Below are 15,265 nucleotides of genomic sequence, written 5' to 3' on the forward strand. Positions count from 1 at the left end.
ACCATTGAGATGTAATCGGGAGCAGTGAGCACATTCAATTAAAGGAGACTTGACCTGAGCAGTCCAGAAAAAAAAAAACGATCGCCTACATGCCACCTGCGGGTCAGTTGTAGATGCCTGATCTCCAAATGCAGCATAAAATAAATAAAAATGGTCAATTTCCTTTTCATCCTCCATCAGGAGAACCCGACCTCTGGGTCAAACGGCACAATTTAGAGGCACGCTCAGTAGTCTCAGTACTCTTGGTGTCACAGCTCAGATGACTCCGCGTTCATTCTGAAGCCTCAGATTTCAACAGTCGACACTTTTCCTGCATGAAAGAAGTCCAGGCAGGATCAGGGCAAAGTCACATGCCGAACCTGACCGTGACTAGAGTGTGTGCCCACTTCTAAAGTAACCATTACATTCCCTTTAGAAGAGATGTAATGGTTTCTTTTAAAAAAAAAAGGAGTGGGTTATTTTAGATGTTTCTGTGTGGTCATAACTCTACCAGTACAGGTCAATACTCTTTTAATTGTCCAGCCATGCTTTTGTAATTCAAATAAAGCACGGTGTGATTAAAATGAATGGTTTCTACTAACTGGACTGGAGAGTGCATGATAGTGCAGGGTGCATTCCTTCCTCTCTCTCAAATTCTTTCTTGAATCCAGATTTATGGGCCTGCAAAATGTCTCTGTCAAGTCCAATCAGCACCTGCTGTCGCTCATCACAGCCAGTGCAGACAGTCATGGAGGGGAACCTGAAGCACAGGCGCCCCCTATAGGCTCCACAGCACAATCTCACCTCCTCAATTCATGGCCTGCAAGCCAGTGTAAATATAAGAAGTAATTTCTGCTCCTTATTAGAATTAAAAATTAACAAGCCTATTTCCACCTCGAATTCTAACTTATTATCTTGTGGAAATTACGTACATCAGGCTTATTGGACAGCGCAGGTTATCCAGAAATAGCCTCCGCTTTGTTAATTATTTATGTAAATGTTACTTATATTTAGAAAAAAAGGTCTTGTCTCCTTGTGTGATTGTACAAGAAAAGATAGCAATATCTATTTTTCAAATATACATTATTGTGATGAGCGATGTTTTCAAGGGGGACCGTTTGTCTCTGCAAATGAAAGTCACGGAAGACATTTATCGCGGACGGATGCCTCTGCAAACTAGTTCCGGGTTTCAAAAGCCTGTTGGCTAACATTAGCAGAAATCTCCAATCCACCTTCTTCAACGGAGTGGTAAGAAACAGTCTTGTCTTTCTGCTATATGCCCATGTGTGTTGGTGTATCTGTGATGGTTTATCCGAAATGAACGTGAAGCGCTAAACAATCGATAAAATAAATTCAATTTGAAAACGTTTGGCAAGACATTAGCATTTTTAGCCAGTGCTAGCTAACGCCGACGGCCGCGAACTCCCTTGAAAACATTTTGGTTGATTGAGAAAGACCTGGCCACTTACCAGTCCATCTGTTAACTTGATACGAGCTTCACATAATATAGCTGTGGGGATCCAGATGTATTTTGAAGCTAACTACTGGTTAGCTAGCCATTTGTTTGAGCTGGCTAAACGTTGACGTTACTCGGCGATTTTCACAAATTCACATAAAACAGGCATCTCCACGTAAGATTGATTGATTGTTTTTACGCCTCATAACAGTATCACAGCTAATATCCAACCTAGGCAACTTTATAGTATGTGTCATAATTGTGATTTTTTTTTTTTTAATGTTCCCCTTCAGGATTAACAGAAATATCTGAACAGGATGGGTGAGTAATATGTACCTTTCCAGATATTAATTAATTATTTCGTAACATGTTCTGTTCACATCATAGTGTGTCGGGTCACAGGGGGTTCGATTGTTACTCTCCTTCATTTGTAATTAAAGTTACTGGCGTCCAAACAGCTGGTCAAATGTGTGTGTGCATGTGTGGTATTTAAGCATTTGTCCTGCACCTGTCTGAGATTGTCAGTTTGCTTCACAGATGGGGAAGAGAGAACCTACGGCGGCTGTGAAGGGCCAGATGCCATGTATGTAAAGTTGATCTCTTCGGATGGCCATGAGTTTATTGTGAAAAGAGAACACGCCTTGACATCTGGGACCATCAAAGCCATGTTAAGCGGGCCAGGTGAGGACTTGGGCAAAGTAGTCAAAGTATAGAAAACAGCTGTAATGTCCCATAATGGTGTAAATATCTTAGCTGTGTATAAGGGGTAGAGCGATTATCAGTTTCAGTCATTTATCTATCAGATTGCAGATAAACTAAACAAATGTAAAACTGTGCCACTTTGGCTCTGATGCAAAATCCCCCCACACAACATCCCACACCACAACAATATCTGATTGGAAACACTGAATCATCTGAATCTACAAAGTAACTAATAACTAAAGTTATCAAATAAATGTAGTGGAGAGGAAGAATAAAGCAGCAGAAAATGGAAGTAGTGCAAATGAATATCACTCCAAAATAATAATAATAATGTACAGATTAATAAACTCCTCAATACACCCAGTGTTTATTGGTTAATGAAATCCAGTTTGAGCTGAAATTATATAAAATGCAGCAAGGTGATACACTGTCAAAGCTGTCAGAAGTAAGTGGGGAATTGCTCAAAGTGTTGTCAGTCCAGATTCCTATCATTGTTTTTAACCTGTTTAAATCACACATACACATGATGTGCATCACAAAACACAGTTGTAGAAATAGGATTTTTTTTCATGAATCTGCTTACTTATGATAAAATGTTTTCTTACCTAGCATGGTGTAAGTGTGATTTGATATTTCTGGGGAGAAGTAGCTTCTGCGTCCTCTAAAATTTGCCATATATCATGTTTCCCCTTGATAACCATGTTGGCTTGCCTCCTATTACGGTGTGCATAAGGCTGGATATGGAACGTGTACGTTGGTGATGTTTTTCTTTATTAAGATTTATAATGTTGTGGGGGTTGAGCCTGCTGTTGTTTTTATTGGTGTTTACTTAGTTCTTGCTGTCCAGGTGGTGGCACTATGCTCCCTCCATACAACTGTTACCGTTAGACTCAATCAAACATCCAATTCATCATTTCATCTCCTGACTCTCGCTGTAACTCTGCCACTGCAGGTCAGTTTGCTGAGAACGAAACCAACGAAGTGAACTTCAGGGAGATTCCGTCTCACGTCCTGTCCAAGGTCTGCATGTACTTCACCTACAAAGTCCGCTACACCAACAGCTCCACAGAAATACCCGAATTCCCCATCGCTCCGGAGATCGCACTGGAACTGCTCATGGCTGCAAACTTTTTGGATTGCTAAAGTTATGGAGATAATGTAGCAGCTTACAACACTTTTAGATTTTTTTTTGAATATTTAAATTGTTTTTGCCATTTACATCACATGAAACTTTTTTCATTTTGCACCTGGCTTTTTCTGTCATAATTTTAATAGTATTAAAGCATTTAATTTTAATGTTATAAATGGATATGGCAGGCTTCATTACTTGCCCCAGAATGTGACAAATGTTCCCCTGCCCCATACATATTTCCTCACCTCTCCAGCTGAATAAAAACCTGTTTGGTGAGCACTTTGTTGACAGTTGCTGTGTTGTTTCTTATGAAGTACAGAACTGTAGTAGTACTGACTTTACATACAAAAAATGTCAGTGTGGTCACATGTTCCTTTGTCCTATATCTTACTACAAATACAGAACACAGTCTCTTGTTGAGCTATTATCTCGCTTATCGTGTTGCCCCTTGCGTCAGCCATATCAGGTGGGAGCTGCTATCACATTACAGTTACCATTGGCCAAAAGATTCAGGGTTTGTTTTATTTCTGCAGAAACCTTAGAAGGCTAGGTCAAATTACACTGCAGCTGAATAAAATGTTCTAAAACTGCTGATGTATTAATACATTCCTACCGATCCTGTGCTTGAGATGATCTGGCTTTTTTATACACAAAGTGGAGTAATTAGACACAAGGTTTTAACTCACATTTTTTAGCTTCTGATGACTTTGTTAAGCCTCATTCATCCATTTAAACTGTAATCAAAGATTGATAGCAAACAGCATGGTAATATGGTGAATCAGGGAATACGGGCTTTTAAATATTTCACTTAAACGCAAACCAAGACGTAAAAAAGACAATAAAATGAATAGTGTTTGGTGGGACTGGATCACGGTTGTCAGGCTCCATCCTTGAGCAGAGGTCATCGACCCTCCTCCCCTGATGTCACATGTGACCTCAGCGGCTTGTTTACGCGACGTGCATTCCTAGACTTTATTACATAATGTGGTAAAACTCCTAAATGGTCCGTGGAGGATGTGAAACGGAGTGGGAGGTGAGCAGGCTCTGGGCTCTGACAGCGCACATCACTGGATTGTTTTCGTCTGTCAAAACAACTTCTCCTCTCACGTGACTCCCTGACGTACAGTCCTCCACTCTGCGCTTATGCAGGGGGGGTTTCCATCATGGCGTCGATGCAGGTAAGAATACAATTGACAGCGGTCGCGTATTTATAATTTACCTGACCTTCGGCTGATGCCTCGCCTGCTCGTTTGTTGACCACTTAATTTGGGTATGCGCGTTTGTTCGAGGCAGCGGTGACATTAACGCCAAAGCGACGAGACGTGTCCCTAACTGCTCAGGGGTTAGCGCTCGCTCTCCTGCTAGCAATACAAGTAGCCATCATCACCAACAGCACCAAGCCGAGGGGCTAGCACAGACCCCAGCTTCCTGGATGTATACATCGCTGAGTGCCGATGTATTTATGCCGAGGGTAACTCAAGGGACTGGGGTGTTCTGAGTTGGTATCAATTCGTGTGTTTTCAACGAGTGCTAGCTGCTATTTGTCTGACGCTGGCGTTAGCTAGCTAACGAGGCGGTGCGCAGATTGAGTAGTTCCAGTTTCCTCCTGAGCTGAACAGGTGTATCGCTTTCTCGGGACAGCTGTGTCGAATTGTTTCACATTTAAAAAAACAAAAAACAACAACAACAACCCGTAAATCCCAAACACATGAACCAATCCACCAATGAGATGGGTTTGCTGCTTATGTCCGACACAACCCGCTTGAGTTATGTATAAGATAAAGTGTTCATATCAGCCGGGGTGGAGTTGTACTGAATTTACACCTAATGTTAGCTTAGCTGGACGTTAGCTACGTCGCGTCATTAAGCAACGTATCTCAAAATCGTAGATTATTTTTTTTTAGCTGCGGTTTGGTTATGTTATCCCTTAATACAACGAAGGAACAAGTAGGCATCGTTTTCTGTGTTTGCCGTTTTTGTTCATTATGTTGTGTACAAGTTGTGATGCTGCATTTACACGTTTGAATGTGCTAGAAAACCCAAACACATTCTCTCCAACAGAAAAGGCTACAAAAGGAATTATTAGCCCTGCAAAATGATCCACCCCCAGGAATGACCCTAAACGAGAAAAGTGTACAGAACACCATCACACAGTAAGTGTTTTTTCTTCTTCTGCTTCTTCTTCTTCTTCTTTTTCTTTACGATTTAATGCGGTTCATTTGTTCACAGTAAACACCTCACACCTACAGTGGGCACTGGAAAAAAAAGGTTCGCCTGTTTGAGTGACACAAATCTAATGTGGGTTTTCAAAATGCCATGTCTCGTCATCACTGTGACGGGGCGGTGTGGTGAGCATGCTTTAAAGACATTAAAGGTTACTGGTGCAGTAGAAATGATAGGAGGTATTAGGACACAAAGCTCTCTTAGCCTCAGCAGTGACTAGCGAGGAGGAATCAGGGTCATTCCAGGGACTGTCAGCTCACCCCCCCTCCTCAGCAGAGTGTCTCTAATGCACAGTGTCACTATTCATCCTTATAAAATATTTAACGGCTGGCATGCAGTAGCTGGGCTAGGTTATCGAGGAGCAGAGGCTGACCTTTCTGTCTGGGTGTCTGTCTTGTTGTTCCTTTAAATGCCCGTGAATACTTCAACTGAGTGTATCAAACTGTGTATGATAAGCAGTGAGGACGAAGTCAGTTGTGGTCCTGTAAATGGACTCGAGACAAAGTTCTGGCCGGCATTCAAATGTCTTTCAGCTCCAACATTGACTTTAAAGGTTACTATTACTTTGTCAGAATGTCTTCCAGTTTGGCACATTTGCCAATTTGGTGAGACATTACATGTTACTGTGCCGTGGTTATTTAAAGAATACCTGTAACAATGGAAGATTTATTACGTCAGATAACAATCACCTGGCCACACCAAGTGAATGTTTTGTGTTTTGCAGAGTGACAAGCATCCCAACCAGTTTAACTGGCTTCTATGTTCATTGTGCATCCCAGGGTTGAGATGCTATGTGTAGATGCATCTTCACCTTTTAGGTTATGACCCTGGGTAGGTTTTGTGTCATACTGATTGAATTTTGTGATGGTTGTCCTAGGGCAGACTGTGTCCTGGCTTGACATTCAAGCTAACCCTGTCGTTTAAAAACAACAACAAAAAACGTGCAGGAATGTGCGCTGGTTTGACCCAAGTAAAAATGGCATCAGACAGACTTACACATTTGGCAGTGCAGGCTTCCAAATGACAGGAGTGTTAAGCAACCGCTCATTGACTCCAACAGAAATTGAAAACAGAATTTTCAAGAAGAAACAGCCACAATCTGCTCATAATCTGAGATTTTTGACAGTATGCACATAGATTTAGTACAGCCCCTTCAGCAGGGGTGTTTACAATATCTTGAGTTAGGCGTCATGAGTTATGATCTTGGAGTTAGAAGGCAGGAGTGTTAGAGGAACGTCTCAGCTAAAATCTCCATGAAATTAATTCTGTGAGTCAGGAGTCACAAAGCAGTTGTCATCACCATGGTGACACTTGATTACAGCTGGGGACGCACAGTGGGACTGAGATGCGATAACTGGTGCAGTTTGCCCCATGAAATGTAGGAGTGTAAATGGTCTTTTAAATTCCCTTCATATTGATTTGTCCATTTCCAACTTAACCAGCTTTTCATGCAAGTGCTCAACCAGTATGTTTTTTTTCAGGGCTGACATCAATTATTGGTAATTCTGGGGACTGATAACTGAAATACATATACAGGAATACTCGTCTCAAAGTTGAGAAAAGCCAGTGATGGAATATGTCCACTACAGTTTACTCAAGTGCTGTACTTATGTACTTATAAACTACCTTTTAAATTAAAATTGTTCACTGCTGATTGGCTATTATTTGTGACATTAGATGACGGTGAATGAGACCCCAGAGCTAAAGTACTAAATTTTAAAATTTGAAATATCTTTATCGGCAGTGAGACGCAAAAAAAAGCTATCGTCTTAATATGCTGAGTATCGGCCCAGATAATCAGACAGACCGATATCCGGTCCACCCCTACTTCATACCCCATCAGCTGCTTCCAAATACAATGTTAAAACAGCAATGCAGTTTAGCTCCCAGTTTACCCTTTTTTCATATTCCTTATCTTCTACCCTTAAGCCCAGTTTAACTTTTTTCAACTATTCATACTCCTTTCAACTTAATCTACTGCTTTTTTCTTTCATACAGTACGAGTTTTATTTAGCCTTAAAATCCCATTCAGACAAATTTGGTCAAATTCAAATTTTCCAACTATTCATACTCCTTTTATCTGCTTCTCGTTAAAAACAAATAAATGACCACAATTAAGTATTGGCAACAGCTTTTCAAAATTCTTACTGCAATATCTTCAGCAATTGCTTCGCTAGTTAGATTATAAAGTCCTCCAGTTGACTGTGATAATGCAGATGGCTTGATTGCTGTCAGCAGTTGCAAACAAGGAAATTGCTTCTTTAAAGTACTACAGTGTCTCTCATCTGTGCACTCAGACCCCCTCTTCTCACTAAATGGCTCGATGTTATTTTTGTTGACTGGATCATATAATCACCAGGCCATGGGGAATTTGAGCAAGTTGAGCATAATGTCCTCGGAGTCCTTGCCTGTGTTCAGCGTGGGCTGCATCAGGTGTAATTCAGCATCACATACAGTGATACTGCTGGCCTCGAAGCTTTACTTCCTGAAGCAAAACAAAGCTGCTTTCAGATACTCTTACAGTTGGATTTTCTAAGGATGAAGTTTCAAAAAAGGATTGACCTCGTATGTAGGCCTGAATGATCCTGTGCCCGAGGGTCCATTTGAAGAAGACATAAGGCCATGAACCCGAACAATGACAACAGTTCTCTTCGGTGCCCTATCTGCACTTCATGCCTGGAAGAAATTAGGCCAGAGATTGTGATGCTGCTATCAATGTTCCTTTTTCTTCTCCACCAAGATTTCTACTGTGAGCAGGCAATCCCCATAAATGTTCTGCACTACAGTTCAATGTTGTGACCAGCGAAGCAACATCTAGCCTCGGGGTCATATTTAGAAGGTGGACTGTCCTTCATCCCAAAGACCTAGGATCAAACCCCTGTTTGTCATCAGCTCCCATTCTGAGCAGGACATTGAATCCCTCACAGCTCAGTCAGCACAGTTCTGTAGCCAGGCTACAGGATCAAAAATAGATTTTGTCCACCAGATCAATAGAGTATCACATTATTACTAAACCACTGTCATAACCCAGCTGAATATTGAATGTCACTGGAATGAGTCAGACTAAAAGCTTTTTATTACACACTTACTGCAGCATTGGCAGCTCACATTTTGTATGATTCTTGCAAGTCACTCTGTTCACACTTCAAACTAATGTACTCCAGGGTGCTGCGAACAGAGCACGTCATTGATCATTAGTTAACAAAATAAGAGTCAATGGCCATACTAGCAGCTGTGTGAGGCGTTGGCATTTACATGTGCACAGTATATGTACAACATATGTCAATTAGCAGGTGACACAAAGAACAGTGGAGGGTGATGGGGAACGGCATTCGCTTTTCTGGGTAATGAGACAGATAGAGATTTTGGATTTTAGATGAAAAGTCAAGTTAGTGTTTTTCATCCGGAGAGAAGACATGAATATGAGCACCACGTTTCATTGCAACCCACCCAATAGCTGTTAAGACGATTCACTCAAAACTACATGCAGATGTGGGGCTAAAGGAAAAATCTAGGCACTGCCAAAGTAGTTGGATACATTACAATGAATGTCAGCCCTAAATCTTTTGGAAATCTACTTAGTAGTTGTTGAGATATTTCAGTCTGGAACAAAGTGGTGTACAGACAGACTGACACTTTTGTCCCAAGGGCCATGCTGCTAGTATAGAGATGGCTGGTAAAAGGAAAAAAACAATCCTGAATTGCATAAAACCATGTCTTAACAAAGCACAATAACAGTTTGTTGTTAAAGGAAGTTTTAACCTGATATTATGGCATGACAGCAGGAATTTAACTCTGCTCCTCTTCCTTGATTTTTTTTTTTTTTTGCCAAATGTCAGTCTTCAATTATTAACAAGGTTAGAAAATGAATGACAAAATTGCACTAAAGTTCATCTTGTGATGGGATCGCACCAGACACAATGCCTGCACATGTAGTCATCACTACGTTATTACGTGAGTACCATGACTGCATCAGCTGGTAATGTTTTTATAACATGAGTATTCACACTCCAATCTGTCCACAGATCTGTCCACAAAGTACACAAAACTGCTTCTTTTGCACCATAAAAATACAGTATTTTAAATCAAAATGGGTTTAATATTATATACGTTTTGGACACTACCTTTTTTTGTGTTAATTGTTGGTTGATCTGTATGTTTTCTCTTTTTGTTTGTGTGAAATGTTGAACACTGAACATATTTTAACATTGTGCATTTCTTTTTCAGGTGGATTGTAGACATGGAGGGAGCACCCGGCACATTGTATGAAGGAGAGAAATTTCAGCTGCTTTTCAAATTTAGTAGTCGATATCCCTTTGATTCACCTCAGGTAAGTAGAACTAGCTCTGCGGCAACCGTCAGTGTTTGTTTGTTTTTTATGTGGGTAAACGTGAGGTGACGCTTATGTAAGTGCAGTTAATTTTCTGTGTCCCGGCTGCTCACCCGTAACCCCCAAGTCTCAACTATACTGTTGGATTTCCTAACCAATTATCTAGTACTTCTCTGTGATAGTTAGATAAAAAGTATAAAGTAGTTTATTATGAAAGTGGTTGCCAAAACAGAAGCACATGCTGCCATTTATACAGGTGCAGTCTACATTGATGCTCTTTGCTAAACCAATTCAAAAACTGAAGACCTGTGTAAACAGTCCTCTCTTATCCACTGTCTGAATGCCTGCAATAATCACAGAGAACAAGAACACACCTGCTCTGCAGTTGTTCAGGGAATGAACCTCGGCTTGGAAACATTGGAGCCAGGATTCACTGACAGCCATCAATACAGAGCTCGCACTGATGCCACGTTTGAGGGGATTAGTTTAACTCAGCAATCTTGTTTCACTCACTCATCAGGAGCCTGGCCACCTAAAAATAGAGGATGAGTTGGTGTAGAGAAAATTAGATAAACTTAGCCACTTAGCTAGTGTCCTCTCAAACAGGAAGGACAGGATCGGCCCTCTGTTATACTTCTGTTGGGGCCCCTGAATGTACTTCAGGGTGACTGCTACAGTGCATTACTGGTTGTGTGCTTCAGCGGTAAATCTATATGGCACATATGTAGTTGTGATAGTACTATATGTATACTGAATAATGTTAATGTCACAGCAAAGATGATCATTTTAGCTTCTGCTTGATAAAGGCCTGTCACGGAGGTCCTGTTATACTGTTTCTGTTGCATGTTCACTGGGAGACATTTATGTTGTTAGTTTTGATGAACTGCATCACATAGCTTTGTCCAACACGTAGGAATACATTTTTGGTCGGCAATTTCATGCCTTTGGATTCAATTTTACCACGGTCTATTAAGGCTTTGTTTTCTTAGTTTTCTCACCATACACTCTCTTGTCTTACATTTGATTTTGTATTGTATATGTCCTTGATATAGGCTACCTAGTTTTGGGGTTTTCCTCTTGACACTTTTCACAGCACCGAGTCAAACCATGCCACACTGATTTGCTCTTCAATTACCAGTTTTACAGCGGCTGGCTGCGGTGACGTCTTTTGACTGCGGCCAACCCGTGACAACACAAACATGGCCAAGCAATACTTAGTTAACGTCAGTTCGTAAACCTGAAAGAAAAACATTTTTAAAAGTCTTTGTACATTCAGCTCCCAGTAATTTTGTAGCTTCAAACATTAGCTGTATTTTACAGTCTCATAATGTCTGCCTTCAGCTGCTGCTTAGGATTTGTGTTCAGGTACTGCTGGTGAAAACCCAGCATTTCAGGATTTTGCTGCTTCACAATCAACACAAGAACGATTCTTCAATAGTACTCTGGTCCGGAAGAGTAGAGTAATTAAAGCTGCTCCATTGACTTAGTATTCAGGATGAGCATGTGATCAGTTAAAGTATATGAGCCAGTATATTATGTATGTAAAAGCCCCACCTGTGTTGGTTGCAAAACAGACAGTGTGATTTAATTTAAGTGGATGCGGTTCTAAGTATACTTAGTGTTTTGAAAAATTAGATCTGAGATTTACACCAGAAAGAAGATGGACAGCAAAAATCAGCACACAACAAGCAAGAGCAGGACAAGAGTATCTGTGATACGAGCGCTCATTTGTCTTGATGCTTTGAGTGTAGTGCCGCCTTTTACTTTCTGCTCCTATCTGTAACACTCACCCTGTCACCCCCCCTTCTAGCCCCAGTGATGTGGAGGCTGCACTCTCCTGTGAGGCCCTATCTGGTGCCAGACTGCCTCAACCCATTGTTACCCTTCATTACCTATTCTGACTTCCCATTCTCTGCACTTGAAGCACCTCAGTTTTGGATTCCCTCTCATCACACTTTCTGTATCTTCCCTTACTGTTACACCCTTTTATCGGCTAATGTCCCTGTGTGGGTTTTTTTTTTTTTTTTTTGTACATAAAACATTTCTCCTCTTAGTCTCCCATTCTCCCTTCCCCTCTCTCACCCCATCCCGGCCCCTCTGTCCTAATCCCAGAGCCTCATGTCGCTGTACAGGGCTAAGCCTGGGCTTATACAGATAGTCTCATTATTTTCTGTCATTAATGAAAAAAATCTCAACTTTTTCCAGACACAGCCAAGTTGTATCTTTGACCTACAAAATGCCCTCAATACAGTGGAAAAAAATAGAAGTGGTTATTTAAGTCATCCAAAATCTATCTTTTAGGCATCAGATCCTCAACACCTTTACAGGCTTATTACGATGACATATTTAATGAATAATCCTTATTTTTTTCTTTGTTTCATTGCAGGTAATGTTCACAGGAGAGAATATACCTGTCCACCCTCATGTGTATAGTAACGGTCACATCTGTCTATCCATTCTAACGGAAGATTGGTCGCCAGCCCTCTCAGTGCAATCAGTTTGTCTTAGCATTATCAGCATGTTGTCCAGCTGCAAAGAAAAGGTAAGCCTTTTACCTGTAATGATGCATGCATGGGGAAAAATGCAGTGATTTATGTGAATAAATCGCCTGTTAAATGTTAATTCTAAATGTTTTGTTTTCTGCAGAGACGACCGCCTGATAACTCCTTTTATGTAAGAACGTGTAACAAAAATCCAAAGAAGACAAAATGGTGGTATCATGGTGAGTATTTTCAGCTTTTAATGCCTTTTTCACTTAGCACAAAAGCATGTGACTCCAAAGGCGATGTCATTGAAATATTTTTTTCTTTTCCTTCACAGATGATACGTGCTAGTGTACAAACTTTGTAATAAATGTAGAAGAGAGAAGTCCTACTGACCTACGTAAAGCACTTTTTAAATCATTCAGTCTTTGAACTCTGACCTTTGACTGGAACAATGGACACCATGCGCTGGAGGCTCTTGACTGCATTTACCCCGCGGACAGGTGGATGCATGTTTAATCGGCTGTAATATAGAGAACGAAAAATAACGGAACGTTTAGATGCACCCAAGGCGGAACGTTTCTGTGGCAAAAACGGTAGTGATGCAGCGAGCGGGCGAGCAAGGTGGATTTATAGTGAGACGATTATAATTCCTGTTTTAAGATTATTATTGTTACTTTTTCGTTTGTGTGTGGGTGCATTTTAAGGTCCTCGTGTTGTGCAATAATAACTGATGGATGCATGCTTGGGCCTACAAAGAGAAATCCAAATCTTGTCGTTTTCTGGAAGGGATCTGACCATCATAACCCCAAGGAAATGCTTCATCTTCGTTTTGTTTTTGTTTTTTTAAATTATATGCACTGTGAAAGTATCTAGTTTAAAGAGGCACTATATTAGTATGTTAATCCCAATTTGCAGTTGGACTGTTAGCGGTCCTCCTCTTATTTATCAGGTTTAAAGGGTTTTAGTTTGCATCACTGTATCGAGAGTAGACACAGTTTTCTTCTTCATCTTCCAACGTGAGACCCATGTGCAGTTCTTCCAGCTGTTGGACAGAAAGTCGGTACAGATGGGAATAAACCAGATATGACGATCGATCTCTTAGCCGATGACCTCACGGTGTACGTCTCCTCGTTAAGTTGGGCTGAACTCGTGTAGTGTTCACTAGTCCAGCCTCGAAGATGTGCAGCGGCCTCTCTTCCATTTAAAGAATGTCTGTAAGAGAACGTTGTCGCATGATCCATCTTTATTTGTACGATTTTACATTTTTTTTCTTTTTCTTTTTTAAACTTCATGCTTTAATCTTCTAAAAATGTTTGATTTTAAACTTCCTTGAGTTCTTTTTTTTTTGTACTGTTTTTCAACTAGCTGATACTTTGAAAAGGGGGGTGTTTTGATGGGTCAGTATGTTTTGGGATTTTCTTTCTTTTTTTTTTTTTATTTGTTATTTAATTTAAATCTTTGTTCTCCACAATGGTAATGAATGACGAAAAGGAGAGTCTTTATAGAAGTCGTTAAGAGACAAGGCTTTTGTGATTCCCCCTGGTCAGAGTTTTGGCTCAGGTACTTTTTTCAATAAAGAGATCACCTCTAAAAAGATACCTATCAGATATTTTGAATTTAACTATATTTTCACCAAAAGAGACTGTTATGTTGTAAACTTATAACATGTCTGAAACTATTGTATATAAGTCTTTGAATTGTTGGATGATGTGACAGAAATTAGCAGAGGATGCATTTACTTTATAGCAGAATGATATTAGGAGTGCTTTATTTCGTTGGAAGTTAGCCTGCATCTTTTGCTAATTAGGATGTGTACAGACAGCAACAAACACTACTGTTGGTTAAAAAAAAAAAGTTTAGTAGTTTTACAGTGGGGGTGCATGCAATTTTAAACCCTGCTTTTTCTTATTGGCATCAGACATCGTGACAACTTTTAAGTCTTTCCATAACTTAAGTAATGGTTTATGGGATGGATATTACAAACCTCACCTCCAGAGGCTGTGTGGCTCTTTGTCATTTCAGGCTGTAATCACTCCATTCCTAAAGAAATGTAATCGCCATCCAGTCAGAGATACTTGAATTTTCCATCTTGGGTTTGTTTGTATTGCATTTTTTTTTTTTTTTTTTTTTAATTTCCAGGGTCTAGCTGAGTTTATTGAATGAACATGAGTGAATGTGATGATGCTCTATACTGTAGAGGAGATTACCACAGCACACTGCTATCTCAAAAACTATATTGATAACTTAAAGACATCTATTTAACCAATGACTTGTTTTTGTTTTTTTATTATTATTATTAGCTTCTTTGTAATGGTCTCGTCTGCTGTCACCGTGCTGTGAGAAAAAGACAACGGGACTGAGATATAATTATGTAAATGCAGTCATGACAGCATTTGTGTGGGGACAAGAATCCTTCACCCAGTGGGCAGTGGATCAGAAGAGATTTGAAAAAAAATGCGAGTGAATATGTTACAAGGGTTTGGATGTGACATGTTTTGTTTTTGTTTTTTTTTTTTAAATTTCATTTCTTCCTAGGTTTTTTTTTTTGTTTTCCTTTTTCAATGTGGTTTGAACTCTTAGCTTGCAGGTTGTTGTGAGTGATCAACACTAATGAGGGTGTGTTATTTATATTTGAAATTTTGTTCTGGGATGTGCAAGCTCCATGTAATAGGTGCCTGTTCATTTTCATAATCAATAATAAAAGCAAAGATTCACTTTTATTCAACCCTGGCTTGCACAATCTGTGAATATATACACAATACTTTTGTTCTGCAGCTTTTAAATTGACTTTTTTATGGATTTTATGCTGACATAAATTAAAACTAAATACTTCCACTCTGAAAAGAGTGTAGGTGGAAAAGGGTGATGACTGCCAAATTCCGAAAGAGAATTGTATTGTTTGCCAAAAAATATCCAAACAATATGTTTGAGTACGATTAAGTCTCATTAGGGATGTC

General features: G+C 40.0%; 2 protein-coding genes across 5 annotated transcripts; both read left to right on the top strand.

Moving 5' to 3' along the window:
- The first annotated feature begins 1,096 nt into the window (after positions 1-1,096).
- eloca (elongin C paralog a) lies at positions 1,097-3,551 on the top strand. 2 transcript variants are annotated; one of them, XM_037080179.1, is made up of 4 exons: positions 1,097-1,227; positions 1,729-1,756; positions 1,973-2,116; positions 3,090-3,551. In XM_037080179.1, exons 2-4 carry the CDS (start codon positions 1,753-1,755, stop codon positions 3,278-3,280), a joined length of 339 nt encoding a protein of 112 aa, XP_036936074.1. In that variant the 5' UTR covers positions 1,097-1,227; positions 1,729-1,752; the 3' UTR covers positions 3,281-3,551. The 2 variants fall into 2 exon arrangements, with proteins under 2 accessions (XP_036936074.1, XP_036936075.1); XM_037080180.1 differs by lacking the exon at positions 1,097-1,227 and adding an exon at positions 1,333-1,610.
- A 716-nt stretch (positions 3,552-4,267) lies between these two features.
- On the top strand, positions 4,268-15,033 carry flj11011l (probable ubiquitin-conjugating enzyme E2 W-B). Of its 3 annotated transcripts, none has more exons than XM_037079531.1 (6): positions 4,268-4,447; positions 5,331-5,422; positions 9,720-9,822; positions 12,209-12,364; positions 12,469-12,544; positions 12,643-15,033. In XM_037079531.1, exons 1-6 carry the CDS (start codon positions 4,433-4,435, stop codon positions 12,654-12,656), a joined length of 456 nt encoding a protein of 151 aa, XP_036935426.1. In that variant the 5' UTR covers positions 4,268-4,432; the 3' UTR covers positions 12,657-15,033. The 3 variants fall into 3 exon arrangements, with proteins under 3 accessions (XP_036935426.1, XP_036935424.1, XP_036935425.1); XM_037079529.1 differs by lacking the exon at positions 4,268-4,447 and adding an exon at positions 4,487-4,740; XM_037079530.1 differs by lacking the exon at positions 4,268-4,447 and adding an exon at positions 4,872-5,216.
- The last annotated feature ends 232 nt before the right edge of the window (positions 15,034-15,265 follow it).

Source organism: Acanthopagrus latus, chromosome 19, assembly GCF_904848185.1.
Source record: "Acanthopagrus latus isolate v.2019 chromosome 19, fAcaLat1.1, whole genome shotgun sequence".
Classification (NCBI taxonomy): domain Eukaryota; kingdom Metazoa; phylum Chordata; class Actinopteri; order Spariformes; family Sparidae; genus Acanthopagrus; species Acanthopagrus latus.

Excerpts from the sequence above, each read along its gene's own strand:
- eloca (XM_037080179.1), top strand. Across the intron at positions 2,117-3,089 it reads AGCCATGTTAAGCGGGCCAG|GTCAGTTTGCTGAGAACGAA; the intron begins GTGAGGACTTGG and ends CTGCCACTGCAG.
- flj11011l (XM_037079529.1), top strand. The coding sequence starts at position 4,702 with ATGTATACATCGCTGAGTGCCGATGTATTTATGCCGAGG. Across the intron at positions 5,423-9,719 it reads GTACAGAACACCATCACACA|GTGGATTGTAGACATGGAGG; the intron begins GTAAGTGTTTTT and ends TTTCTTTTTCAG. Across the intron at positions 12,365-12,468 it reads TGTCCAGCTGCAAAGAAAAG|AGACGACCGCCTGATAACTC; the intron begins GTAAGCCTTTTA and ends TGTTTTCTGCAG.